The 26,373-nt window shown below is 38.6% G+C and overlaps 1 protein-coding gene across 1 annotated transcript in view; it reads right to left on the bottom strand.

Annotated features, from left to right (window-relative positions):
* Window positions 1–26,373, bottom strand: part of fam50a (family with sequence similarity 50 member A) — an 82,427-nt gene that overhangs the window by 32,582 nt on the left and 23,472 nt on the right. Inside the window, exons 2-6 of the mRNA XM_028813389.2 lie at window positions 17,372–17,456; window positions 17,107–17,206; window positions 16,497–16,618; window positions 16,215–16,291; window positions 2,281–2,347 (exon numbers count right to left, since the gene is read on the bottom strand). Of these exons, the coding sequence (XP_028669222.1) occupies window positions 2,281–2,347; window positions 16,215–16,291; window positions 16,497–16,618; window positions 17,107–17,206; window positions 17,372–17,456 (451 nt within the window). The remainder of the gene's footprint in view (window positions 1–2,280; window positions 2,348–16,214; window positions 16,292–16,496; window positions 16,619–17,106; window positions 17,207–17,371; window positions 17,457–26,373) is intronic.

Genomic DNA, 26,373 nt, shown 5'->3' with positions numbered 1-26,373 from the left:
CTTCTTTTAAGTGAACCTCCCTGTATAATTTAGAGTGCCTACTTTTTAAAGTCTTTCATTATGTTTTATATATATATACTTACTTGATCTTTTAAAATTCAACATTTTTCAAAAATGTTGTTCTATATACTCTAAAAAAACAATGAAATCTATTTGAACAATAATAATAATGCATTTTATTTATAGGGGCACCCTACATTAGCAATAAATCTCAAAGTGCAACATAAAAAGTTTAAACAAAGGCAAGGCAAGATAAAAACAAAATGATAAATTCCATATTATATCAGTTTAATTATATACTGTGTTTCATATTTTACTGTATTATTGTATATTGTGTTACTTTATCTTTTTGTACAAATGAAATCTTTTAATTTTACATCCTTGGAAATACATGAATAACAAATATAAATAAGGATTCCTATGCACTCATTATACAGTCATATAAAAAAGTTTGGGAACCCCTCTCAGCCTGCATAATAATTTACTTTCAACAAAAAAGATAACAGTGGTATGTCTTTCATTTCCTAGGAACATCTGAGTACTGGGGTGTTTTCCAAACAAAGAATTTTAGTGAAGCAGTATTTAGTTGTATGAAATTAAATCAAACGTGAAAAACTGGCTGTCCAAAAATTTGGGTACCCTTGTAATTTTGCTGATTTGAATGCATGTAACACCAAATTGGTTGGATTAGCTCATTAAGCCTTGAACTTCATAGACAGGTGTGTCCAATCATGAGAAAAGGTATTTAAGGTGGTCAATTGCAAGTTGTGCTTCCCTTTGACTCTCCTCTGAAGAGTGACAGCATGGGATCCTCAAAGCAACTCTCAAAAGATCTGAAAACAAAGATTGTTCAGTATCATGGTTTAGGAGAAGGCTACAAAAAGCTATCTCAGAGGTTTAAACTGTCAGTTTCAACTGTAAGGAATGTAATCAGGAAATGGAAGGCCACAGGCACAGTTGCTGTTAAACCCAGGTCTGGCAGGCCAAGAAAAATACAGGAGCAGCATATGCACAGGATTGTGAGAATGGTTACAGACAACTCACAGATCACCTCAAAAGACATGCAAGAACATCTTGCTGCAGATGGTGTATCTGTACATCGTTCTACAATTCAGCGCAATTTGCACAAAGAATATCTGTATGGCAGGGTGATGAGAAAGAAGCCCATTCTGCAATCACGCCACAAACAGAGTCGCTTTTTGTATGCAAATGTTCATTTAGACAAGCCAGATTTATTCTGGAACAAAGTATTTTGGACTGATGAGACAAAAATTGAGTTATTTGGTCATAACAAAAAGTGTTTTGCATGTAGGAAGAAGAATACCACATTCCAAGAAAAACACCTGCTACCTACTGTCAAATTTGGTGGAGGTTCCATCATGCTCTAGGGCTGTGTGGCTAGTTCAGGGAATGGGGCTCTTGTTAAAGTTGAGGGTCAGATGAATTCAACCCAATATCAACAAATTCTTCAGGGTAATGTTCAAGCATCAGTCACAAAGTTTAAGTTATGCAGGGGTTGGATATTCCAACAAGACATTGACCTAAAAACACAGTTTGAAAACTACAAAGGCATTCATGCAGAGGGAGAAGTTCAATGTTCTGGAATGGCTGTCACAGTCCCATGACTTGATTATCATCGAAAATCTATGGGATGATTTGAAGCAGGCTGTCCATGCTCGGCAGCCATCAAATTTAACTGAAATGGAGAGATTTTGTATGGAACAATGGTCAAAAATACCTCCATCCAGAATCCAGACACTTTCCCATTGGGATTAATAAAGTATCTATCTATCTATCTATCTATCTATCTATCTATCTATCTATCTATCTATCTATCTATCTATCTATCTATCTATAGGAGGCGTCTAGAAGCTGTTATATTTGCAAAAGAAGGCTCAAGTAAGTATTGATGTAATATCTCTGTTGAGGTGCCCAAATTTATGCACTTGTCTAAATTTGTTATGATGCATATTGCATATTTTCTGTTAATCCAATAAACTTAATGTCACTGCTGAAATACTACTGTTTCCATAAGGCATGTCATATATTAAAAGGAAGTTGCTACTTAGAAAGCTCAACCAATGATAAACAAAAATCCAAAGAATTAAGAGGGGTTCCCAAACTTTTTCATATGACTGTATATGTCAAATACAAATTCCTTGAAAAAAATAGGAAGCTGCTAAGAACAAGTACACATTAGGAAGCATAAACAAACGGATTTAGTTTTATTTGTAACCTTGCATTATTAATTACTTACAAAATGAATACAGGCTAACTTACTTTTAATGTGCTCTTGCTTCCTTTCCCATTCCTGCCTTAGCTCTTCTCGCAGGCGATTCTCCTCCTCCTATACATTAAAATGACAAAGAAAGGCACATAATTTATAGTTATTTTCTCACAACCCCAATTTTTACTTCAGAATTTTCTTAGGCATTAAGAGAGAATTAACAACTACTTAAACTCCCAAATAATTAACAACCTACTTTATATTACTAACTCATCACATATTCCTAAATCCTGAAAGCAACTTCTAATTATGCCAGAATAACAAAATACAATAAAAATGGGTTAATAAAATTACATAAACTAACACAGAACCTTTTTTTCTATTCAGATGATTATTTTTTACAATTTGTTCTGCGACCATTACTGCATCATACAGTATATGAAGACACAGAGTCAATTTTTTTTTTGGTCTCCTCCATTTTGGGAGAAGGGGATCTGAAGTGGAACTCTGTTAGCAGCTGTGTTATTTCACTTTTTTTACCATCATCCCGAGGTATCATGTATTTACAAAAACTGAGGGGCTTTAATTATTTACTTGATTGTGTTATTGTGGCTGTGGTGCTAAGGGAGCACTGTGCAAGAAGAAAATAATTAAAAACAACTTCTTGGTGCTTTAATCCGGTGTCATACGTGTCTGCCTGTTGGGTTTAAGGGGCAACAGTGGCCCCTAGCATCCACCATGGATAAGACAGTTAAAACTTCATCCAAGTCTAATCAGGCCTCAAGTTCATGATCAAGGCACAGCCTGCCAGTGACTGACCTGGAAAAGATATGCATAACAATTGATCTCCCAGGACCCGATGCTGCAGCATTGCCTCCAGTCAAAGGCAAAAGTGGAAGCAAAAGTGCAAGTGAGTCGGGCCAGGAGGACTCGTCGATTTCAGAAGATTCATTGAAACTGAAAATGGCCTTACTATATGCGCTATCAACAACATCATGCACCAGAAGGCATGAGCTTATTCAGTGCAAGCAGGAACAGGCAGGTGGCTGGATGCTTGTGCTATAACAAGCTTCACCTGGCGGCGATCAACGTACATGTACTGTGCAAGGCATGTACGGGGTCCACTGAGAAAAGAAGAGTGTTCATGGCTCACCTCACAGAGGAATTTTGTCGTCGTCTCTTACAAGAAAAGGCGATGGAAAAAGAAAAGGAGGATGCAACACTGACAAGCTTCTGTTCCAAGACAGCCGCTTCCCCAAGGAAAGCAAACTGAGTCAGTGTCAGTTGCCCCTTCAATGTAATAGGAACCACAACATAGACAGAAGTGTGTACATTGCAATAGGTACACGTCGTAAATGTAGGAAGGACGGTCCTTGGGTGTGTGGGAACTGTTAACATTTGAATTTGTATATAATGTGGAACTGACCTCTGTGTACTATTCTTTCCTCTGCATGTCCTGCAGTACAAAAGAAACCCCACCATGCCCCAAAATGTGCAGACTGGGCAAGATCGAGAAAAAAAATAAATAAATAAATAAACAAAAAAACATGCGGTCACTGATTACAACCGCAAGATGGTATGTGAATGAATATGAATAATATGAATAATGTTGCATCCGTGCCACAGTGTTTTCCGAAATGTCTATGCAGGTCATAAAATGAATAATTCCAAATATCACATATACCTATGTATCAGTTTTTTTCTCAGTGTGGCTTTGACATCATGGGCCATAAGGTGCATACTAATTCAGTGTAAGCAGGAACACTCAATAAAACTGAATAAAAAAAAATTCAAGTGACAATGAGACAGGAGAAGGCAGATTCACCAGCGTTTGTGTGTCAGCTTTTATCCATCCATATCCGAAAATCTCCAGTTCCATTTTCTCAAATCACCACTCACATCTACAGTTATTCCCAGTTTTAAATAAAAACTAACAGCGTCAGATCCCTTGGCGGGGAGGGGGTGGTAGTATGTATCGTGATCGTGACAGAGAATGAAAGTGAAAAAAAAAAAAAAAATGCTAACTTTTACAAGTACTACAAATTTACACCGGCTGTTACAGACGCAAATCAAATGTATGTGCTTATTGTATAATATTAACAATAAGAGCAGCTCACCACTGAAAACAGTAAATATACGAGGCAGTGAGGACTCCTGATTACAAGTCAGCAATTCTTACCGCTGTGCCACAGAAACTGTTGTATCATCATTGAACCTTTTGTAAAAGTGTTTATTTGATCTTTGGACTTCAGGCTTCACATATCATATAGTTTGTCTACATTTTGTCATTTATTACTAAAATATGAAAAACATTTCTGTTTTAACGATGTGTTTACACAGATTATTGTAGAAACGGAACACACATGAAATGTATGTGTTCCAAACAACAATCTATTATTTCTCTATACAACTCTAGGTAACGGACTCCCAGATAATCAAGGCTGGAACTTGGGGAATTTTGTGCCCGTTCTGAGGTGGTGAGGGGATGGAATAGTAGGTTGCTTGCTGCTTGTCCTGATCGGCACATTTACAAGACAAAAGACGTTTTAAGGATTCAGTGCTCTGAATTAATTATTTTCTTCATTAAATGACAACCAAACAGAAATCAAATGTGAAGATTGGTTTCGTCCGTTTATAGGAGATGGACGTCTGAAGCAGAGCTCCACTAGCAGCGGCTTTATTTTCCCACATATTTCATATTATTTAGAGGTATCCTGTATTTAACCCGACCAAGGAACTTCCACTACAATATACAAGCATGAGTAACAAGAAGAAAAGTCAGAAAGAACCGGAAAAGAAACTTAAAGCTGCATCAAAGTCCGGACAGACTTCCGGCCTGAGTGCAAGTGTAAGGTATGGCCTCACGGAGACTGACCTGGAACAGGCAGAAGAGTGCGCAGAATTCCTGGGACCCCGCTCCATTGTATCGCCTCCAGTCGAGAGTGAAAATGGGAGCGAAGGCGCAAGTGATACAGGTCGCGACGAATCGCCGATTTCTGAGGATCATTCGAGACTAGAAAGGGCTCTGCAGGACGTGCTCTCATCTACTCATCGCGAGCCTGTAACAGGAGCTGCATTTTCACTTGTGGAGCACGAAAGCCGAAGCGAACTGTCCGAACTGAAAGAGATGATCGCTACACTGGCCACTGCCATGGTTACAGCCATGAATGAGCTTAAGAAAGATAACACGAATGATCTTAAGAAGGTGGCCATTGAGCTCAAGAAGGATAACAAAGATAAGGAAACGCGTCTATTTAAACGTTTCGACGTGAACTTTAAAGGCATGTTGGAGAAATTAGTGGAACACATTGAAGAAACTAATTCCAAACTGAAAAGGCTTGATGATCACATTAATGACGTTTCAGATCAGCTGGAAGACGTTAAGCAGGGACTCACGGCTCGAGTGGAAACAGCGGAACAACTGGCATCTAACGCCGATGAAAAAGCCACAGCTGCGAACTCGGAATGCAAAAAACTTGGAGACAGACTTGCTGCCCTGGAGGATAGGTGCAGAAGAAATAATATAAGAATTGAGGGTATACCTGAGAAACGAGAAAGCTCAAGCCCAGTGAAATTTGCAGTAGAATTACTGTCTAAAATAATTGGAGATGACTTTAAACTCGACAATGAGATAGCCACGGCTTATCGCACAAAGATACCAAGCGCCTTTAAACCTAGATCTTTTATTGTCCGCTTCGAACGACTAAGATGTAAGCTTGATGTGATGGCACTTCTCAGACACAAGCAAGAGATTTTATTCGAAAATAATCTTATTCGTATTTTTCCCGATTTCTCACCATCAACAGCTGCAAAACGCAGATCCTACATCGACATTAAAAGGATGCTACGGGAAGCCGATATCAAATACAGCCTCTTGTATCCTGCCAAACTGAAAGTGGAAGTTCAAGATCGACATTATATTTTCTTCAGCAAAGAAGAAGCTGGAAAAAAATTAAAGAAGCTGTTTCCGACACTTTTTTGAAAGTTAATTAAAATTAAAGAGCCGTATTCTATCAAGGCACGGGAAGGACCTATGATCTGATCGCTGGATCCATGTTTAAAGAGACTGGTATTATAATTATACATCCCTTATTTTTTTTTTTTATCTGGACTTTATATGTTATATGTTTATGTTTTAATCAGAGTTATAGAGTTATAGACGAGAGTGTGAAAATGTGGAAGTGATTAAAGTAGGATTCGTTTTAATTTTTTTATTTATTTATTTTTTTTATTTTATTTTATTTTTTTTTATTTTACTATACCTTAAAGTAGACTGTTTAACTGCATACCCTTGGTTTATTGCTTGTTCTACTATTTATATAATTACCATTATACTATTACAGTAGGAATTACCAGGTTTATCCTAGACTAGTTTTTAAAATCATTCCCAGGGTTGTGTTTTTTTTTTTTTTTTTTTTAAATCTTAATATCTTAACTTAAAAGCGCTGAAGATTATTTCAAGCTTAAATATTGTTAATGAGAACATTTTCGGCAGATAGTATTAAGGATTTAACTGTAAAAGATATCTCTGTTTTAATTCTGTAACGCCGCTGCAGGGTGGGGTTTGTTTTGTTTTGGACGTGCTCTGTCTCTTCGTATGTCAGAGGACTGGAACATCGCGAAGTGGGATCTAGCCTCATGTGGGGAGGCAAAATGGGGGGGTGGGGGGATAAAGGGGGGAGAGAAGGACAGCAGGTTATATCTAATCTATTCTTGTAATCCTTATAATTATAAATATCAATGCAACAACAGGCTAAAATGCAACAACTCATGGGGAATCTTGAAACTAAGATTAAAACTGCCATATTACCAATTAAAACTATAAATGACATTAAAAACTCAGAATCAATGTCTCCATGATGGGACAGTTAACTTTGTGAGCTGGAATGTTAAAGGCCTGAATCACGAATTAAAGAGAAAGAAAGTATGCTCTCACCTAACAGGCTTAAACGCTAAAATAGTTTTTCTACAGGAGACCCACTTACTAACCAAGGATCAGTTCAGATTACAAAAAGGCTGGACTGGCCAAATGTTCCATTCTAGCTTTATAAAGAAAACTAGAGGGGTGGGAATACTCATACATAGAACAGTTCCATTTGTAGCATCAGAGGTAGTGTCGGACCCTGAAGGGAGATATGTGATGGTCATGGGCAAGTTATATAACAGTAAAGTGATTTTGATAAATGTTTATGCACCCAATGTTGATGATAAGGAATTCATGCAAAATCTATTGGCATCCATTCCCAATGTGAACACTCATAAAATTATAATGGCTGGGGACTTTAATTGTGTTTTAAATCCACTCTTAGATAGGACTCCTGTGACAGGGGGGACGACATCTAATACTGCAAAGATAATTACACAGTTTTTAAATGATCACAACTTATCAGACCCCTGGAGGTTTCTTAACCCAAACTCAAGAACATATTCGTTCTACTCACCAGTGCATTATAGCTACTCAAGAATTGATTATTTTTTTATAGATAATAATTTCCTGCCTACAATTAAATCATGCAAATATGACACAATTGTTATCTCTGACCATGCCCCTCTAGTCTTGGAGCTAAAATCAATAAGCCCCTCATACTCACCTCGCAGATGGTGTCTTAGCCCTCTTTTATTGGCAGACGAGAACTGTACAGAATTTATATCCAAACAAATCAGCTTCTTCCTAGAGACAAACACGTCCACAGAGGTTTCTGCAGGAACACTCTGGGAAACTCTAAAGGCCTTCTTAAGAGGCCAGATTATTTCATATCTTTCCCATAGAAATAAATTAGAAACCAAGAAAGTGTCAGAGCTAAGAAATGAAATTACTAGAATAGATGAAGAACAAGCCAGGCGTCCAAGTGAAGCTCTTCACAGGAAAAGGCAGGCCCTGCATACAGAACTTAACATCTTAACAACTAAAGAAACTGAACAACTTATTTATAAGTCTAGACAGCATTACTATGAACACGGAGAAAAAGCTAATAAGCTTTTAGCTCAACAAATTCATAAACAAGAAGTTCACAATGCAATACCAGTAATCACCAACAAGAATGGAGAAGAAATCATCGACCATAATAAAATAATGCACACATTTAGAGATTACTATAAGTCTTTATATTCCACTGAGCCCAAAGAAGACAACACGCAATCTAATGCATTTCTGGATAATTCACAAATACCACAAATAGATGCTTTAAGTGCTGAGGAACTGGATAAACCTCTAACGCTAACAGAATTACTAGACGCTATAAAGTCACTACAAAGCGGGAAATCATCAGGCCCTGATGGTTACCCCGTAGAGTTTTATAAGAAATTCTCCACTCAGCTAGCTCCACTCTTATTGGTAACATTTACAGAAGCTAAAGACCACCAAATACTACCTCAAACATTTCGACAAGCATTAATCACCGTCTTTCCTAAACAAAATAAGGACTTGTTACAATGTGCATCATATAGACCAATTTCACTCCTGAATAATGATGTTAAGATACTCTCAAAAATCCTAGCTAGAAGGATGGAGAAAGTGCTGCCCTCGGTAATATCACAAGATCAAACTGGATTTATTAAAGGCCGACATCTATCTTCAAATCTCCGACGCTTGTTTAATGTTATATATTCACCAGCATAATCAAACACCCCAGAGATATTACTATCATTAGACGCAGAAAAGGCATTTGACATGATCGAATGGAATTACCTTTTCACTGCTTTGGAGAAATTTGGGTTTGGCCCGAATATTTGTGCTTGGATCAAACTACTGTATACCAGTCCAGAAGCTTCAGTTTGTATTAATAAAATTTGCTCAGACTACTTTAAACTAGAACGTGGTACCAGACAAGGATGTCCCGTGTCGCCACTGTTGTTTGCAATCACTATTGAACCACTGGCGGTTCACTGTCGAAATTCTTATCAGATAAAGGGGATTGTCAGAGAAGGACTGGAACAGAAAATTTCTCTATATGCAGATGATATGGTCTTATATATATCGGACCCAGAAAACACTGTCCCTGCTGTTTTAACAGCACTAACAGAATTTCAAAAGATATCTGGTCTTAGAATTAATCTGAATAAAAGTATACTCTTTCCAGTGAACTCACAAGCATATAATATTAAATTAGACACCCTACCTTTTACCATAGCAGATCAGTTTAACTCTTTTAGGGCGGATGTCGACTTTTGTCGACAGGAGGGGATGAAGGCAAATGTCGACAAAAGTCGACATCCAGGGATAAAGGGCGACAATCAGCTGTTAATGGCGACAAATCTCACTGTCATGTCACAGGCATTCCCTCTGTGCTTGGAGGAATGCTAGACTCGTTGACTCGGCAAATAAACATTGCGTGTGCGTGAGTTGCGAAATGTAAACAAAGGCAAGATGGCACCGACATGTGAAAAGGCAGCGAAGCAAGTGCAGAAAAGAAAACACTTGGCAGACGTTGTTTTGCGCATTACCGCGAAGTCGGACTCTTGATTTTTCAGAATCGGACTTTATTGGCAGTGATCAGGAGATCGAGCAAGAGAGTTAGAAGCAGGCATCAGCTGATCAGACACCAGCCGATGCCGCGCGAGCGGATCTGCTGCCAGTTGAGTGCCTTCGCGCAGCCGATGCATCTACGGCAAGGTTCGCATGGGATAAATACACATACATTGAACCGTTGAGAGCCGATCTGGCTACCGGAGTTTACAAGACGGCATGGCTTGCTTTTGGACACGACAGATCACCAGCTGCTGTACTTCAGGCTGCTGTCTCCTGATGCTGCTTTTCAGCTACTGTCAGACGAGACAAACAGGTAGGCAGAGATTTTTTTTGAATCGCGGGCTGCGTTTTCATCGCATTCTCGTTTTTCAAAGTGGAAACCCACAACGAAAGACGAGATGAAGCGCACTGTGGCATTACAAATAGAGATGGGACAGAACTGGTGATATAACTTCAGGGAGCATTGGTCCAAACGTGTTTTGTCCCCTGGTGGCTTAGGTACGTGCTGCTGCAAAGTTTTATTCACTTCTGTAATAAACAGAAGCAAATCCCATGGGGTGAGCCAGGCTATAATGCCATACATAAAGTTCATAAAGTTTCAGAAGATGAAAAGAGGTGACAATACGGTTTTCATGCAGGCAGAAAACTTGGTGGCAGTGGTATGGCACGATGGCAAATGGGTGACTTGTCTCTCTACAGTACACACTAACAATATATGTTAGAAAATGCAGCAACAGACAATTGAAAAATAGGCATCAAAACAACACATATTGTAAGGAGTGCAATGTGGCAATGACTGAAATTGGCTGCTTTGAGCGAGATCAGACTTTGCTGTGTAAAATTATGTGATATGTATGTGAAATCATAGAGAATTCAGGCTTATACAACATGCAAGACAGTAACATTTGTCAAAAGTAAATATTTTTTGTTGATTTGATATGTTAAACAATTGCTTTGTGTTCTTTTTTAAAAAATGTTAGTTTTTGGAAAAATATTCAGCCCTGGGAGAAAAGAAACAAAAAAAAAATTAGCCCTAAAAGAGTTAAATACCTAGGGGTAAATATCACAAGTAAACATAAAGCTCTTTATCAACAAAATTTTGGCGTCTGTATGGAAAAAACTAAGCAAGACTTGCATAGATGGTCAACCCTTCATCTCACTCTAGCCGGAAGAATTAACACTGTTAAGATGAATATCCTTCCTAAACTTCTCTTTTTATTTCAAAACATTTCAATATATATCAATAAATCGTTTTTTAAACAGTTAGATTCAATAATAACCTCATTCATTTGGAACTCAAAACACCCACGTATCCGAAGAGCGACCCTACAAAGACCTCAGGCAGAAGGTGGCATGGCTTTACCTAATTTTCAGTTTTATTACTGGGCAGCAAACATACAAGCCATAAAAACCTGGACACAAATAAATGCACATACACAGGCTTGGTCTGCAATAGAAGTAAAATCCTGTAGTACTTCTTTATATTCCCTGCTCTGCTCTCCAATAAATGAAAGTTATCGCAAATATACTAATAACCCAATTGTGCTTTACTCACTCAGAATATGGAACCAAATTAGGAAGCATTTTAAGATGGAAAATCTTTTATCAGTGGCACCTCTGCAAGGGAACCACCTCTTTCAACCTTCGCAAGTATATCCAGTTTTTAATACCTGGAAAAGTTTTGGGATTAAAATGCTCAGAGATCTTTATATAGACAACATATTTACATCTTTTGAACAATTACGTTCAAAATTTAACCTCCCAGCTACACATTTCTTTTACTATCTTCAAATTAGAAATTTTGTTAAACAGAAATTGCCCGATTTCCCCCACCTTGCACCCTCCACAATGCTGGAAAAAATACTGCTCAATTCCGAGGAAACAAACACTATTTCCGCAATATATAAAATCTTATTAGAGTCCCTACCTTTCAAAGATCCAAGAGGACATTGGGAAGAAGATCTCTTAATCAATATATCAGAAAAGGAGTGGAAGGTAGCAAAGCAGAGAATTCACTCGAGTTCTATATGCGCAAAGCATAGAATTATTCAACTAAAAATTATATATCGAGCTCATCTGTCTCGCTTAAAACTGTCCAAAATGTTTCCAGGCCAGGATCCAACCTGCGAGCACTGCAACCAAGCTCCTGCCTCACTGGGTCACATGTTCTGGGCCTGCACCAAACTAACATCATTTTGGACAAAAATTTTTAAGTGCCTCTCAGACAGCCTTAGTATCACAATCTCTCCTAACCCACTAACAGCTGTGTTTGGTATCCTTCCAGATGGACTGGAATTGGAGAAGGACAAGCAAACGGTGATTGCATTCACTACACTCTTGGCACGCAGACTTATTTTGTTAAATTGGAAGAATCCTAATTCTCCTCTTATAAGTCAGTGGGAAACCGATGTTTTATATTATTTGAAGTTGGAAAAAATCAAATTTTCAGTTAGAGGATCTGTACAAAATTTTTTCAAAACATGGCAGGATTTAATCAATATTATTTCAGAATAAGAGAAATAACTATTATTGCATTTAACTCCCTTCTCCATCTCTTATTTATATAGATATTTACTTCTCCCCTTCTTTTGTCTAATGTTGCCTTATTAAAAAGCTTAAAGAAATTTTCTTTTAGCTAAGCTCTCCTTCTCAGGGGTGGGGTTTGATTTGTTTTCAAATTTGTTGGGTTATAAATTGATCTGTTTGTATGGAATGATTACAATGAAAATTAATAAAATAAAAATATTACAGAAATCAAATGTGAAACAAGTCAACAGTTGACCAGCTAAATTGGGGCTTCAAACTCCAACTAATTTCACTCCAACCAGTTTCTTAATGAGAAGCCAATTCTTGCTGTTAATTAAACTCATTATTTAATTTTATGGCGTGTTGCTGCTCTCATTCTGACACAGCAGACATTTCCTTAACTATTGCATTTTCTGTTTTTTCTAAGAACATTGAAAAACCTTATTGAGACCTTCACCTTTCTTTATTTTCAGATATTGTGTGATGGGCACGGGTGAGCTGGTCATGTGGCACCTTGTTTTGTGTTTCATTAGTGTTTGGCAGCTAATTAAAGAAAAAGAAACAACTAAGGGGCCTGAATCAAGTTAATTAAAATTAAGGCAAAAGAAGTTAATTAGCAGCAAAAACTAATGAAGAAGATGGTTAGAATGAAAACCTGCAGCCACAGGACTGGAGTTTGCCACCCCTGGCTTAGGCTAAATTTTCCTGTTGATGTACCCAGCTGGATTACACATTTTTTTTTAAAAAAAAGAGCCCATTGTTTAACAAACCATGGGAACAAAGAAAGAGGAGCAAAATCTCAGGGTTGCATTGAAAAAGTCACATACTCCTAAAACTGACAGGACTATCAATCAACCTAGTGGACTGGGTTAATTGTGGTTATTTAAGGTATCAATGTTTGTCATGTCCTGGCAGCAACTGGATGTAACCAATCATGTTAAAGGTTTTCTAATTACGTAATGAATTACTTGGAATTGTGATCTACAGTAATCCCTCGCTATATCGTGCTTCGCCTTTCGCGGCTTCACTCCATCGCGGATTTTATATGTAAGCATATTTAAATATATATCGCGGATTTTTTGCTGGTTCGCGGATTTCTGCGGACAATGGGTCTTTTAATTTCTGAATTTTTATACATAGAACAATTTCATTTGTAGTATCAGATGTAGTATCTGATTCTGAAAGGCGATATGTGACCATCATGGGTAATTTATTTAACTGTAAAGTGATTTTGATAAATATCTACAAACCCAATGTGGTGGATAGAGACTTCATCCAAAACTTATTCCCATCCATTTCTAATGTGAATGCTCATAAAATTATAAGGCCGGAGACTTTAATTGTGTTTTACATCCAGACCTGTACAGGTCTACTGCCACAGGGGCGATAACATCTAACACTGCAAAAACAATAAGTTTGTCATTGCTCACAAATTACCAGACACTTGGAGAATTCTAAATCCAGTATATTCCTTCTTTGCACCAGTACATCACTGTTACTGAAGAATTGATTATTTCTTTATAGATAACTATTTTTCAATTAACAACATTGTTTCAGACTACTTCAAACTAGAATGTGGTACTAGACAAGGATGCACCCTGTCACCACTGCTATTTGCAATCGCCATTGGCAGTTCACTTTCAAAATGCTTTTGAGATAAAGGGGATTATCAGAGAAGGACAGAAAATATCACTATATGCAGATGATATGGTACTATATATATCAGATCCACAAAATACTGTGCCTACCATCTCAACAGCACTAGCAGAATTTCAAAAGATATCTGGACCAGAATTAATTTGAATAAAAGTGTGCTCTTTCTAATGAACTCACTAGCATACAATATTAGATTGGACACCGTTCCTTTTATCATCACAAATCAGTTTAAATACATAGAGGTAAACATCACAAATAAACAAAGCTCCTTTCCAACAAAATTTTGCTGTTCATATGTAGAGAAAAGCCATAACTTAAGCAAGACTTGCATAGATGGTCTACCCTCCATCTCACTTTAGCAGGGACAATTAATACTCTCTCAAGAGGAATATCCTTCCTAAGCTTCTTTGTCTATTTCAAAGCATACCTATATACATTAACAAATCATTTTTAAGAAATTAAATTCAATTATAACCTCATTTATTTTGCATTCAAAACATCCAAAGGGCAACCCTACAAAGACTTAAGGCAAAAGGTAGCATGCCTCTACCTAACTTTCAATTTTATTACTGTGCAGCAAATATACAAGCTATAAAAACCTGAACATTGACACAAATGCAGTAGATGAACACACACCACACAGGTCTGGTCTTCAACAGAAATAAAATCCTGCATTACTACTATATATTCCTTTCTTTGTGCCCAAGATTGTAACCTATGAAAATTGCAATAGAGCTCCAGCCTTATTGGACCACATGTTTTGGGTGTGCTCCAAATTTAACATCATTCTGGACCAAAATCTTTAAATGCCTTTCAAACAGCCAGCCTTGGTGTCACAATCACTCCTAATCCATTAACAGCTGTCTGGTGTACTCCCAAAATGGGCTTAAGGTGGAGAAGGACAAATAAACTGCAATTGCCTTTACTTCACTATTAGCATGTAGACTTATCTTGAATTGAATTTAGTTTTGCTGTGTTTGACTTGCTTGTATGGAATGTTACTTGCTTTTAATAAATTCAATAAAAAATGTAAAAACTAAAATCAACACAATTAATATTAGATGATCAGAAATAATCATTAAGTATTAATTTACTTTTAATTCATATTTGCATTAAGAGTGTACACACTTATACTTGTGGAAGAAACTTTTTCTTGTAAGGTGAATATCTGAAGCTTAGACAAAGTTTCAGGGATCTCCTCTGTGTGGTCCTCTTTAGACAAATGCATATATTTACAAAAAGACTGATTCTACATAAAATCAGTATAATGTGGACTCATTATTTCTTGATCAAACATTACTAACCTTAATTACCACATCATATTGGGTCTTATGTGTGTGTGTGCTTTTATTTTACATACTGGTAAAATGACAGAAATAAAAATAATTGTTGAAAATTAAAATAAAAAAAATTAAACATTAAAATAAAACAAGCAAATAAGAACATAGCATTACGTAAAGGTCACAAGACTCTCTGTGTACACATCTGCAGCAGAAAATGTAGACTTTCATATAATAATGGTCTGTGTTTTAAGAATTCTGATTGTTATACTTCTTTTTTCAACATACAGTAGAACCTCGGTTCACAACCATAATTCGTTCCAAAACACATGTCGTAACCCGAAGTAATTTCCCCCATAGGATTGTATGTAAATACAATTAATCCGTTCCGGACCGTATGAGCTGCATGTAAATATATTTTCTTTAAAGATTTTTAAGCACAAAAATAGTTAATTATACCATCGATTGCACAGTGTAATAGTAAACTAATGTAAAAACACTGAATAACACTGAGACAAACACCCAGGCTCCCTGCTCAGCAGCACGCCAGCCTGCGCTAGCTCTCTCTCTCCCTCTCAGCAGCACGTAAGCCTGCGCTGTCTCTCTCTCTCTCTCTCTCTCTCCTGCACCAGCTTTATTTATTTAGTTATTTATTAAAACTGGCCTTTTTGACGGGCGCTGTGGACCCGCTATACCACAGGAGGAAGATGGGTTGAGAGGAGGTTACAGTTTTGATGGAAAGTCCCTCTGCGTGATGCACCGAGAACAATGTACAGTACAGTGAGAGACTGAACATGTGTGGAAATCATCAGTGTGCACAAACCGAAAGGGAAACTGGCTTGTTCGTATACTGAGTGTGTGGTCGTGAACAGATGCAAAAGTTTGGCAAACTTTTTGGTCGTAACCCGATTTGTACGTGCTCCGAGACGTTCGTGAACCGAGGTTCCACTGTAATGCCCTTAAAACCAAGTAACAAATGGAACTGTATATTCAAAATGGCAATTTTTCCCCAAAGACAGACAGCAAGCTCAGCAATTATTGTAATTTCAGCTTTTACCTCCCTATCTCTGTCAGGTAGGAAGCTAGTATCCACATCTGGATTCTTTCCAAGTTTCTTCTTCTTAATAGGGACGTCTGAAATTAAAATATTAAAATGTTTTTACAAACAATGGTAACAGTAAAACACATATTAACCCAGACATTTTTTTAAAAAATAAGTTCCAAGTAAATGGCACTGATTAAAGCTTTATGCCACAAAAAAGGAGGAAAAAAAAAAAAACAGTCAAGGGAAATTTTTAAATAAACCGAGAAGACTGAAGGAATGTAAACACATGTTCACCATCATCTCTATCATCCTCCTCTTCTCCTTCCTCCTCTTCACCATCTGGGTTAAAAGACAAGCTGGCAATTTTTCTCTTTTGCTCTTCTTTCCGCTTCTTCTCCTTCTGTTTCTCTAGCTTTCTAAGAAATTAAAAAGAAAAAATTCAGAAAAAACGTTTTGACACAACAATATTTCTTAAGTATTCAAATTTGGGCATTATTACAAATTTTTCTAAATATATTTTGTACAATACCAATCAGTTGTAAACAGACTTAGCAACTAAAAAAAACTCAACAGTTATTTCATAGTATACTCAAAGAATTTCAATAGTGCATCAACGCAATGCCAGTGAAAGCTCCATGTTTAATATTAAATGTTTTTTATTTTCAAAAGATTGTCTAAACTATACAATTGGATGCTTCAAATGTTTGTGTATTCCCTTTCTTTAAAGGGTGTAGACTGTAATAACTTATCTATATGTTGCTTTATCCAATAGCTTTTTGTGCCAACATCAGGTAAACATATAATAATGTATTTAATTCTATAGTAAATGCTTATTATAAAGATAACACAGAATTATTTCCTCTCTTCTTTTTTTATTACACATAGAACATTGGGTGGTACTCACAATTGTAATTCCTTGGACTGTTCTTTCTTTGCAAGTTGTTTCTCCCTCTCCTTTACTAATGCTTCCTGTTTTGCTTTCATATCATTTAAAGTTACGAGACCTGTACAGAGGACATTTTAACCAAACTGCAAATTAATACCTATTTTAGCATATATGCACAATAGTACTGTTAAAGTAAACAGATGGAATAATTTATTATATCAAAAACACACACCTGTACAGAAAAGGTACTCCATAAAGTAAAACTACCATAAGTTAAACTTACCTACAGTGCTAGACTTCAGTTCTGCTTCTACAGCATCATAATGAGCAGAGAATTTCTTGTCAATGTTAGATTTTACCATGTTTTCCTTTGAGGAAAAAACAAAGTATTAAGAATGAATGAATTTTAAAAGCATTTTTTCAACATTATTAATGCAAGTGTATGATGTTGATGATGATGCAAGTCTGACTCGAACATTTCACATTAGACTAAATTAAAAAGGAATAATCTAGAGTAAATCCAGATACAATACTTTTGATATTGAACAGTACAATACTCAATATGAATTCAAGCATTAGTTGGAAACAAATATGACTTTGCTATACAACAAGTTAGCGTTTTTGCTGTCGCTCATCATTTTATAATTTCTGAATATTTTGAGGGAGTAATTTATTAAAAACATTCAATTCTTCTCCAATGACAAATATGTTTAGTATATATGTACAGTTTGCTTGATCAATGCCATGCTCTTTTCGAAGCTGAGCTGGCGAAAACGCAAGCGCAGCGATCGGAAGCAGAAACGAGATAAATGCGAAGGTGTTAGCACAAGGCTAAAAACTAACCCAACCAGACCTGCAATACCGTCTATTCTGCTTGCGAACATCCGATCGCTGGACAACAAGCTGGATTATGTAAAGCTGCAGCAGGCCAAGCAGTGGGAAATGAGAGACTGTTGCATCTTTATTTTCACTGAGACATGGCTCCAGGAAAACATTGCAGACTCGGCCATCCAGCTAGACGGACTGACCATCTTCTGAGCGGACAGAAACTGTGTGTTTATGTGAACAGACAGTGGTGTACGAACGCTGCCTCAGTTGAGCGACACTGCTCCCCGCTGATAAGAGGTTTTATCAGTAAGGTGTCGGCCTTTCTACCTGCCGAGGGAATACAGTTGCGTGCTGGTGGTTGCAGTCTACCTCCCGCCTAGCGCAAATGCTAACCAGGCGCTTCAATCATGCCAACTTGAAGTCATTTCTCCCAAAATTCTTCCAGAATGTGAACTTTGCTACTAGAGGGGGAAGCTGTCTGGACAATGTTTACATGAGCGCTCCTGATGCCTACAAGGCCCTACCCCACCCCCACCTCAGCTGTTCAGATCATATCAGCATTTTTATGGTCCCTGCATACAAGACCCTGATGAAGCGCACTAAACCAGCCCACGAGAGCTTCAGAGTGTGGCAGGATGGTGCTGTTTCAGCTGTCCAAAACTGCTTCAAATTGACAGACTGGGACATTTTCAGAGAGGCTGCTATGAATGGTGACTCCATCAATCTGGAGGAGTACACAGACTCTGTGACTGGCTACATCTCCAAATGCATAGAGGATGTTACTGTTACCAAGGATGTTACCACAAGAGCCAACCAAAACCCTGGATGACAACAGAAGTGCACAAGCTGCTCAAGATCAGAAATGCAGCCTTCAGATCGGGAGACAAGGCCGTCCTCAGGATGACCAGAGCCAACCTATCTTGCGCTATAAGGAGAGCTAAGTGGGCATACGTGCAGAGGATCAACAAACAATTCAGCAGCACCAGAGACACATGTCGTATGTGGCAGGGTGTTCAGACAATTACAAACTACAAGCCCAACCTACACAGCAGCAATGGTGATGCCTCCTTTCCAGATGAGCTAAACAACTCCTTTGCACGGTTTGAGGAGCACAACAAAGAGCATACGAGAAAAGCAATACCTCCCTCCACTGACCAGGTACTCTGTCTCTCCATAACCGACGTGAAGAGGACTCTATCCAGAGTCAATCCACACAAGGCTGCAGGACCTGACCTGACCTGGTCGTGTGCTCAAAGAAGGTGCCAGTCAACTGGCTGGTGTCCTCACAGACATCTTCAACACATCTCTGAGCCAGTCAGTCCAAGCATGCTTCAAGTCGACCATGATCATTCCAGTGCCGAAGAAGTCATCAGTGACATGCCTGAATGACTACCGATCAGTTGCACTCATGCCAATCATAATGAAGTGCTTCGAAAGGTTAGTCATGTCACACATAAAGACTAATCTCCCTGCCTCCCTTGACCCTCTTCAGTTTGCATACCGCTCAAACAGGTCAACTGAGGATGCCATATGCTCTGCCCTTCACCTCTCCCTGACACATCTGGATAAAAAAAGACACGTCAGGATGCTATTCATAGACGTTAAACTGAGCAGGTTGGGCCTGAACACCACCCTCTGCAATTGGATCCTGGACTTCTTGACAGAGAGGCCCCAGTCAGTTCGGATGGGCTGCAACACTTCCAGCATCATCACACTGAGCACTGGAGCACCGCAGGGCTGTATGCTTAGTCCACTGCTGTTCACCCTGCTGACTCACGACTGCATAGCCACGCACAACACCAACCACATCATCAAGTTTGCGGAAGATACAACGATGCTGGGACTGATAAGCAGGGATGATGAAACAGCATACAGAGATGAGGTGGAACGGCTGTCTGCATTGTGTGAAGACAACAATCTATCTCTCAATGTCGACAACACAAAAGAGATAATCGTGGACTTCAGAAAATCACGTCCTGCCCACATCCCACTCAGCATCAACGGTTTAGATGTGCAGACTGCTAGGAGTACCAAGTTCCTCGGTGTGCACATAACTGAGGAACTTACGTGGACGCATAACACCTCATCACTAAACAAAAAAGCCCAGCAGAGACTACACTTCCTGAGGCGACTGAAGCGAGCACGTCTTCCCCCTTCCATCCTTACCATGTTCTACAGAGACACCATTGAGAGAGTTTTGACCAGCTGCATCACGGTCTGGTATGGCAACTGCAACATATCCGACCGCAAGCGCCTGCAAAGGATAGTGAAGACAGCAGAGGACATTATTGGAGTGCCTCTCCCTTCACTACAGGACATATTTTACAAACGCAGTGTCCACAAGGCCTGCAGCATTGTGCAAGACCCCTTACACCCCTCACATGGACTTTTCACACTTCTGCCATCCAAGAGAAGATACTGCAGCATCAAAGCCAGATCTGCCAGGCTGCAGGAGAGTTTCTACCCCCAAGCTGTTAGACTGCTTAACACCAGGCTGCCCCCTGGGACCTTCCACACGGCCTCAACCACCTCTAAAAACAGAACTTTTATACATACGAGCCACTTCCCTGCAAAGACGAGTGTGCGGGTAGAAAAGAACTGAAAATCTCATACTGACCTTTAAGTATTTTGAGACTCTTGTTATCCTTCTGCTGTGAAACATTCTGACCTGTCGTTGTTTACACGTCTTAAAGAACTTATCATACACTGATAATTTCTGTATTATCTATATCTATTACTTATTATTTATTTATTATATTACATATCTTACACATCAATATTGCTGCTACTTCTTTGTCTTGTCTTTGCACAATGTCTTGTCTTGTTTGTGTTTTAATTTTAAATTTAAATTTTAACTCTATTTTTATTATTTGCACGTCATGTTGTTACACTGTGGACCCTGAGCTTCGCAATTTCGTCTATCTGTATACTTGTATATGGCTGAGATGACAATAAAGTTCATTTGACTTTGTATACTCAACATCTTTTCTCTAAGCATGAAATACAAAAGACATGACAGATGGACCATTTATAACCATAGCGCCACCTATAAATATTTACTTTAAAAAGTTACTTCACTGCCCACAAAGTGTTTATTGCGGTTTATGAATCAATGAGTCATCCAACCCAGATGTTGTTAAGTTTTATTCAAAGCGCAGTCAATCTGGACACAAGAGCCCTGAGACCCTTGTCTGCACTGTTTCTCTTATTCTTCTCATTTCCAGGGCTCACTGTTTGGGTCATGCTACTCTACTGTTTGTGTCTGGCCAATTGTTAGTTTAAAAGTTCTTTTTCCACCTATTCAGAGCTGTTCACAAGGGTGGGGTGGGTACTACTATGTAAGCGTTTGTGGGGGAGATTCTTCTCTTATTCCATGGTTTCTTTATTTTTCTTTTTTTGACAGTGTGCCTTTTTGCTGATTTACATCGATCCTGCATTTTTCTTTTTAAACTGCAATAAAAATGTAGTCACAAAAAAAATTGAGTTTACATTTAATTATTTGCTATAGTGGTGTTTAAGCAATCAATAATAACTTAAAACACATCTGCCTACACTTGAAACAAAAAAAAAAATAGGACTGTTTCTCTCTGCAAATAACCGTAAGGACAAGATATAAATAGGATAAAAACACTGTCTTAATACCTTTGACAGCTGAAAATGTATGTGCAATTTGCTGGCAGCCCATTGTGAACAAATAAAAGTGGCACTTAGAAGTAATGACCCAATTTTCATGAATGGAAAAGAACCAAAAACATTATCCAAAACAGGATTAAAAGAATGATTTATTGGGCCAGAACAAAAATATATCAGTCAGGTAAAATCCCCATCCCTGAAGTTATGAACTACTAGGTACTGTGACACAAAGTCATAAAAATGCCAAGTGGCAACCTCTGTCAAAACAGCAAAAAATGTGCATATTATCTTCTAGAAAAAGAAATGATATGTTGAGGGTGCAGTGTTGATAACAAAATGGTCTACAGGAAAAAAAAAATCTATATCCACGGACATGGCTTCCTAAGCCCTGTAGATGGCAGTAGTGCATAAGTGAGTTTTGGCCATTGGCAAAACACAACCAGACAGGCCCGCCATGAAGAGCTGGGTGACAGGATCACATCAGCACATTGTTTGTATGGTCAAATTCCTCCCAACAAGCAGCAGGATCAAATGGCAATCCTAGGCAATGATGACCCACACTATAATGCTCTGTTCAAGGACAGTATCAGACTGTTCCTTTTTCTATATCAGGGTAACAGACTTGATCCTGGTGGACTGCAGGTTCTGCGGTGGGTTGGCACTCTGCCCAGGATTGTTTCCTGCCTTGTGCCCTGTGTTGGCTGGGATTGGCTCCAGCAGACCCCCGTGACCCTGTGTTCGGATTCAGCGGGTTGGAAAATGGATGGATGGATGGACTGCAGGTTTTCATTTAGAAACTTAATTCTTAAACAATTACTGATGCTAATAAAACCACTTACTAGTAGTTTATCATAATTGGAATCGACTTGCTTTTTAAGATTCAGAACACCTAACCAGAAGCCAAACCATAATTTGAAAAATTGATTTGATTCGGATGGGGGTTGGAGAATAAGAAAAATGAAGTGCTCTAACAATGTCTGGTGTGGCAGAATGATACACTTAAGTCACAGAATGAAAATGATTTGTCCCATCAACAGCAATATCTAGTTTATAATTAAGAAATTGGCTGAGACAAAAATGGCGATCCTCTAGGAACTGAACTGAGCCCCCATTAGCTGATCATCTGTTGGCTCACTTTCCATGCTTGAAGGGTGGTTAAGGGAAAAGAATAAAGTGTTCTGAATTTTGAAAAGCAAGTCAATTATAATTATGGCAAAATATGTTCCATTAGCCACTGTCACTTTGGTCTGTTATATCCAACTACTAATCTTTTTTTTTTTAATTGATTATAACAAATAACATTCCATACAGTCAAGTCAAAATTAAACAAATCAAAGCAAAATTCAAACCCCAAGCAAGAGAAAGAGAGGGGAGTCAGCAACCGAAACTTCACTATAAAAGGAGCAAGAAAAGAAGGGTATCCTTTTCTCAGAAATAGAAGCTTATTCTAAAATGTTATTGATAAAATCCAGCCATATTTTAAAAAAAGTTTTGAAAAGATTCTCTAAGTGAGAATTTGATTTTTTTTCCCCCCAATTTCAAGTAGTATAGAACATTGGTTACCCACGGACATAAGAGTGGTGGGGTGGGGAGTAGACCAAACACAGCTGTTAATGGGTTAGGAGTGATTGTGACACCAAGGCTGTCTGAAAGGGATGCAAATATTTTTGTCCAAAATGTTTTTAATTTGGTGCACGTCCAGAACATGTGACCCTGTGTGAGGCTGGAGCTAGATTGCAAGGGTTCACAGGTTCAATTTTGCCATGGAAACATTTTGGACAGTTTTACACAAGATAAATGTGCTTGATAAAAGATTTTAAGTTGAATGACTGACCCCCGTGACCCTGTGGTAAGATATACCGGGTTGGACAATGACTGACTGACTGAATGCTTTTCACATATGGAGCTCAAATGTACTCTGTGCATGGCTACATTCCACTCCTTTTCCGAAATATTAAGTGACAGATCCTTTCTCCAATGTACTCTGGGGTCTTTGAAAAGTTGAGACTAAAACATTTTTATAAATTGGAGAGATGCTATCCGAGTCTTCAAGACTGATCAATAATTCCAATGGAATACACAATTTGGAAGATGAGGAAAATTGGGCAGGTTCTGTTTACCAAAGTTTCTAGCTTGAAAGCAGTGGGTGGAATTGTGTTGATAAGAAGTTGTATTTGAAGCATAATTGTTTGTAGGGTGCAAAGAAATTATCTATGTACAAGTCTCTAAGTGTTTTAATCCCAGGTATTTTCCAGACATTGAATAGTGTATATGTTTGAGAGGGTGGAAAAAGGTGCTTGTTATGTAGGGGTGCAACAAATAAAAGCTTTTCTGTCTTAAAGTGCATCCTATATTGGTTCCATATTCTGAGGGAAAGAATGAAGGATAATTGAATTTTAAGTTTAATGACAGTACAGTAATCCCTCCTCCATCGCGGGGGTTGCGTTGCAGAGCCACCCGCGAAATAAGAAAACTCGCGAAGTAGAAACCATATGTTTATATGGTTATTTTTATATTGTCATGCTTGGGTCATAGATTTGCGCAGAAACACAGGAGGTTGTAGAGAGACAGGAACGTTATTCAAACACTGCAAACAAACATTTGTCTCTTTTTCAAAAGTTTAAACTGTGCTCCATGACAAGACAGAGATGACAGTTCCGTCTCACAATTAAAAGAATGCAAACATATTTTCCTCTTCAAAGGAGTGCGCGTCAGGAGCAGAGTCTGTCAGAAAGACAGAGGAAAGCAAACAAATCAATAGGACTGTTTGCTTTTAAGTATGCGAAGCACCGCGGCACAAAGCTGTTGAAGGCGGCAGCTCACACCCCCCTCCGTCAGGAGCAGACAAAGAGAGAAAGAGAGAGAGAGAGAGTTTGTTTTTCAAGCAAAAATCAATACGTGCCCTTCGAGCTTTTAAGTATGCGAAGCACTGTGCAGCATGTCATTTCAGGAAGCAGCTGCACAAAAGATAGCAACGTGAAGATAATCTTTCAGCATTTTTAGACGAGCGTCCTTATCGTCTAGGTGTGCGAACAGCCCCCCTGCTCAATCCCCCTACGTCAGGATCAGAGAAAGTCAGCGCAAGAGAGACAGAAAAGTAAGCCGGGTAGCTTCTCAGCCATCTGCCAATAGCATCCCTTGTATGAAATCAACTGGGCAAACCAACTGAGGAAGCATGTACCAGAAATTAAAAGACCCATTGTCCGCAAAAATCCGCGAACCAGCAAAAAATCCGCGATATATATTTAAATATGCTTACATATAAAATCCGCGATGGAGTGAAGCCGTGAAAGGCGAAGCGCGATATAGCGAGGGATTACTGTAGTTTGTATTAACTGGGGCATAGAGCAAGGAATATAAAGAAGTACCGCAAGATTTTATTTCTATTGCAGACCAGGCTTGTGGATATTCATCAATTTGTGTCGATGTCAAGGGGCATTATGTATAAACGATGCGCACGCACAAAAATGTTGCGTACACACAAAAATGTTGTGTACACCTGTTTCCACGCTCACATTGCGACTTATAAAAACTAAACTACCACACACATTCTCAAGCCAGCTCAAACCATAGTGTACGCAAGTTTTCGGCTCAGTTTTGCCAGCTAGTGGCACCCAGCATCAAAGCAGTGCTACTGTTCCTGTGAGGATTCCCTTTCTTTTTTAGATCCACATCCCTGACGTGGCTTTATCAAATACACTGAAATTAACTACATATCATTTACTAGTTTAAGGCATCTGATTGTAATCAACCCGTAACTATATAATGGTGCACAGAATGTCCAAACTATTCCAAATACTATGAGTGTTTTAACCCACTGTATCCAAGTGTGGACTCACAGCTCTACAGCAGCTGATCGGAAAGCTCTACCGCAGATTGCATCAAGAGTGGAGAGAATTCTCGGGGTACAGCTTCTAGCACACGCTGCCTCAGCCATGCACACAGTCTATTTGAACTTCGCCCATTTGGCAAACGCTTCAGAGCCTTTCCTGAACGAACCACACGGTTCAGAAACAATTTCGTCCCAAGAGATATAAACGCAGCTCTTGATATCATTTTTCAGATGAAATGCAGTAAAATATATATAAATCACATTATACAGATACATTTTTAATGTCATTTAAATAATGTATACTGTTATTAAACGTGTGGACACGGAGGAAACCAGTAGCGATGAACTGGTTTTGTTCAAGGATTGTTCCTGCCTCGCACTGTATCCTTCCTGGGACTGGCGCAACCCTGGACGGATAGATGTACGGTCTCGTCCGTTGCAGGAGATGGACGTCTGAAGCGGAGCTCTGTCAGCAGCAGTGTTATTTTTTGTATTATTTCTTATTATCCCGAGGTATCCTGCATTTACCCAAACCGAGGGTTCTATTACAGTATATGCAAGCACATATAAACAAGACCGGCAAGTAAGGGGCTCAGAAAGAAACGGAAAAGAAACCTAAAGCTACATCCAAGCCTAGACAGTCAAGTCCAAGTTCAAGGTACGGCCTTTCAGAGACTGACCTGGAACAGACAGGCGAAAGCCCAGACTCCTCGGGACCACGGTCCACTGCATCATCTCCAGTTGAGAGCAAAAATGGGAGCGAACATGCACGTGATGCAGGTCACAATAGCTCGCACGAAAAACAGAAATGATCTGTCCGAACTGAAGGTGATGATCGCTGAGCTCAAGCAAGAAATAAAGAAAGATATAAAGAAAGAAATAAACAGTATGCTCAAGACAAGCGAGAAGCTGCAGCAGGATAATAAAGACGCGGAGAAACGAATATATAATCGCTTTGAGGCAGCCTTTAAATGTATGCTGGGAAAAATTGA

The sequence above is a fragment of the Erpetoichthys calabaricus genome, chromosome 11 (assembly GCF_900747795.2).
Source record: "Erpetoichthys calabaricus chromosome 11, fErpCal1.3, whole genome shotgun sequence".
Taxonomy (NCBI): Eukaryota; Metazoa; Chordata; class Cladistia; order Polypteriformes; family Polypteridae; genus Erpetoichthys; species Erpetoichthys calabaricus.
This window is presented reverse-complemented; position numbering and strand designations above follow the sequence as displayed.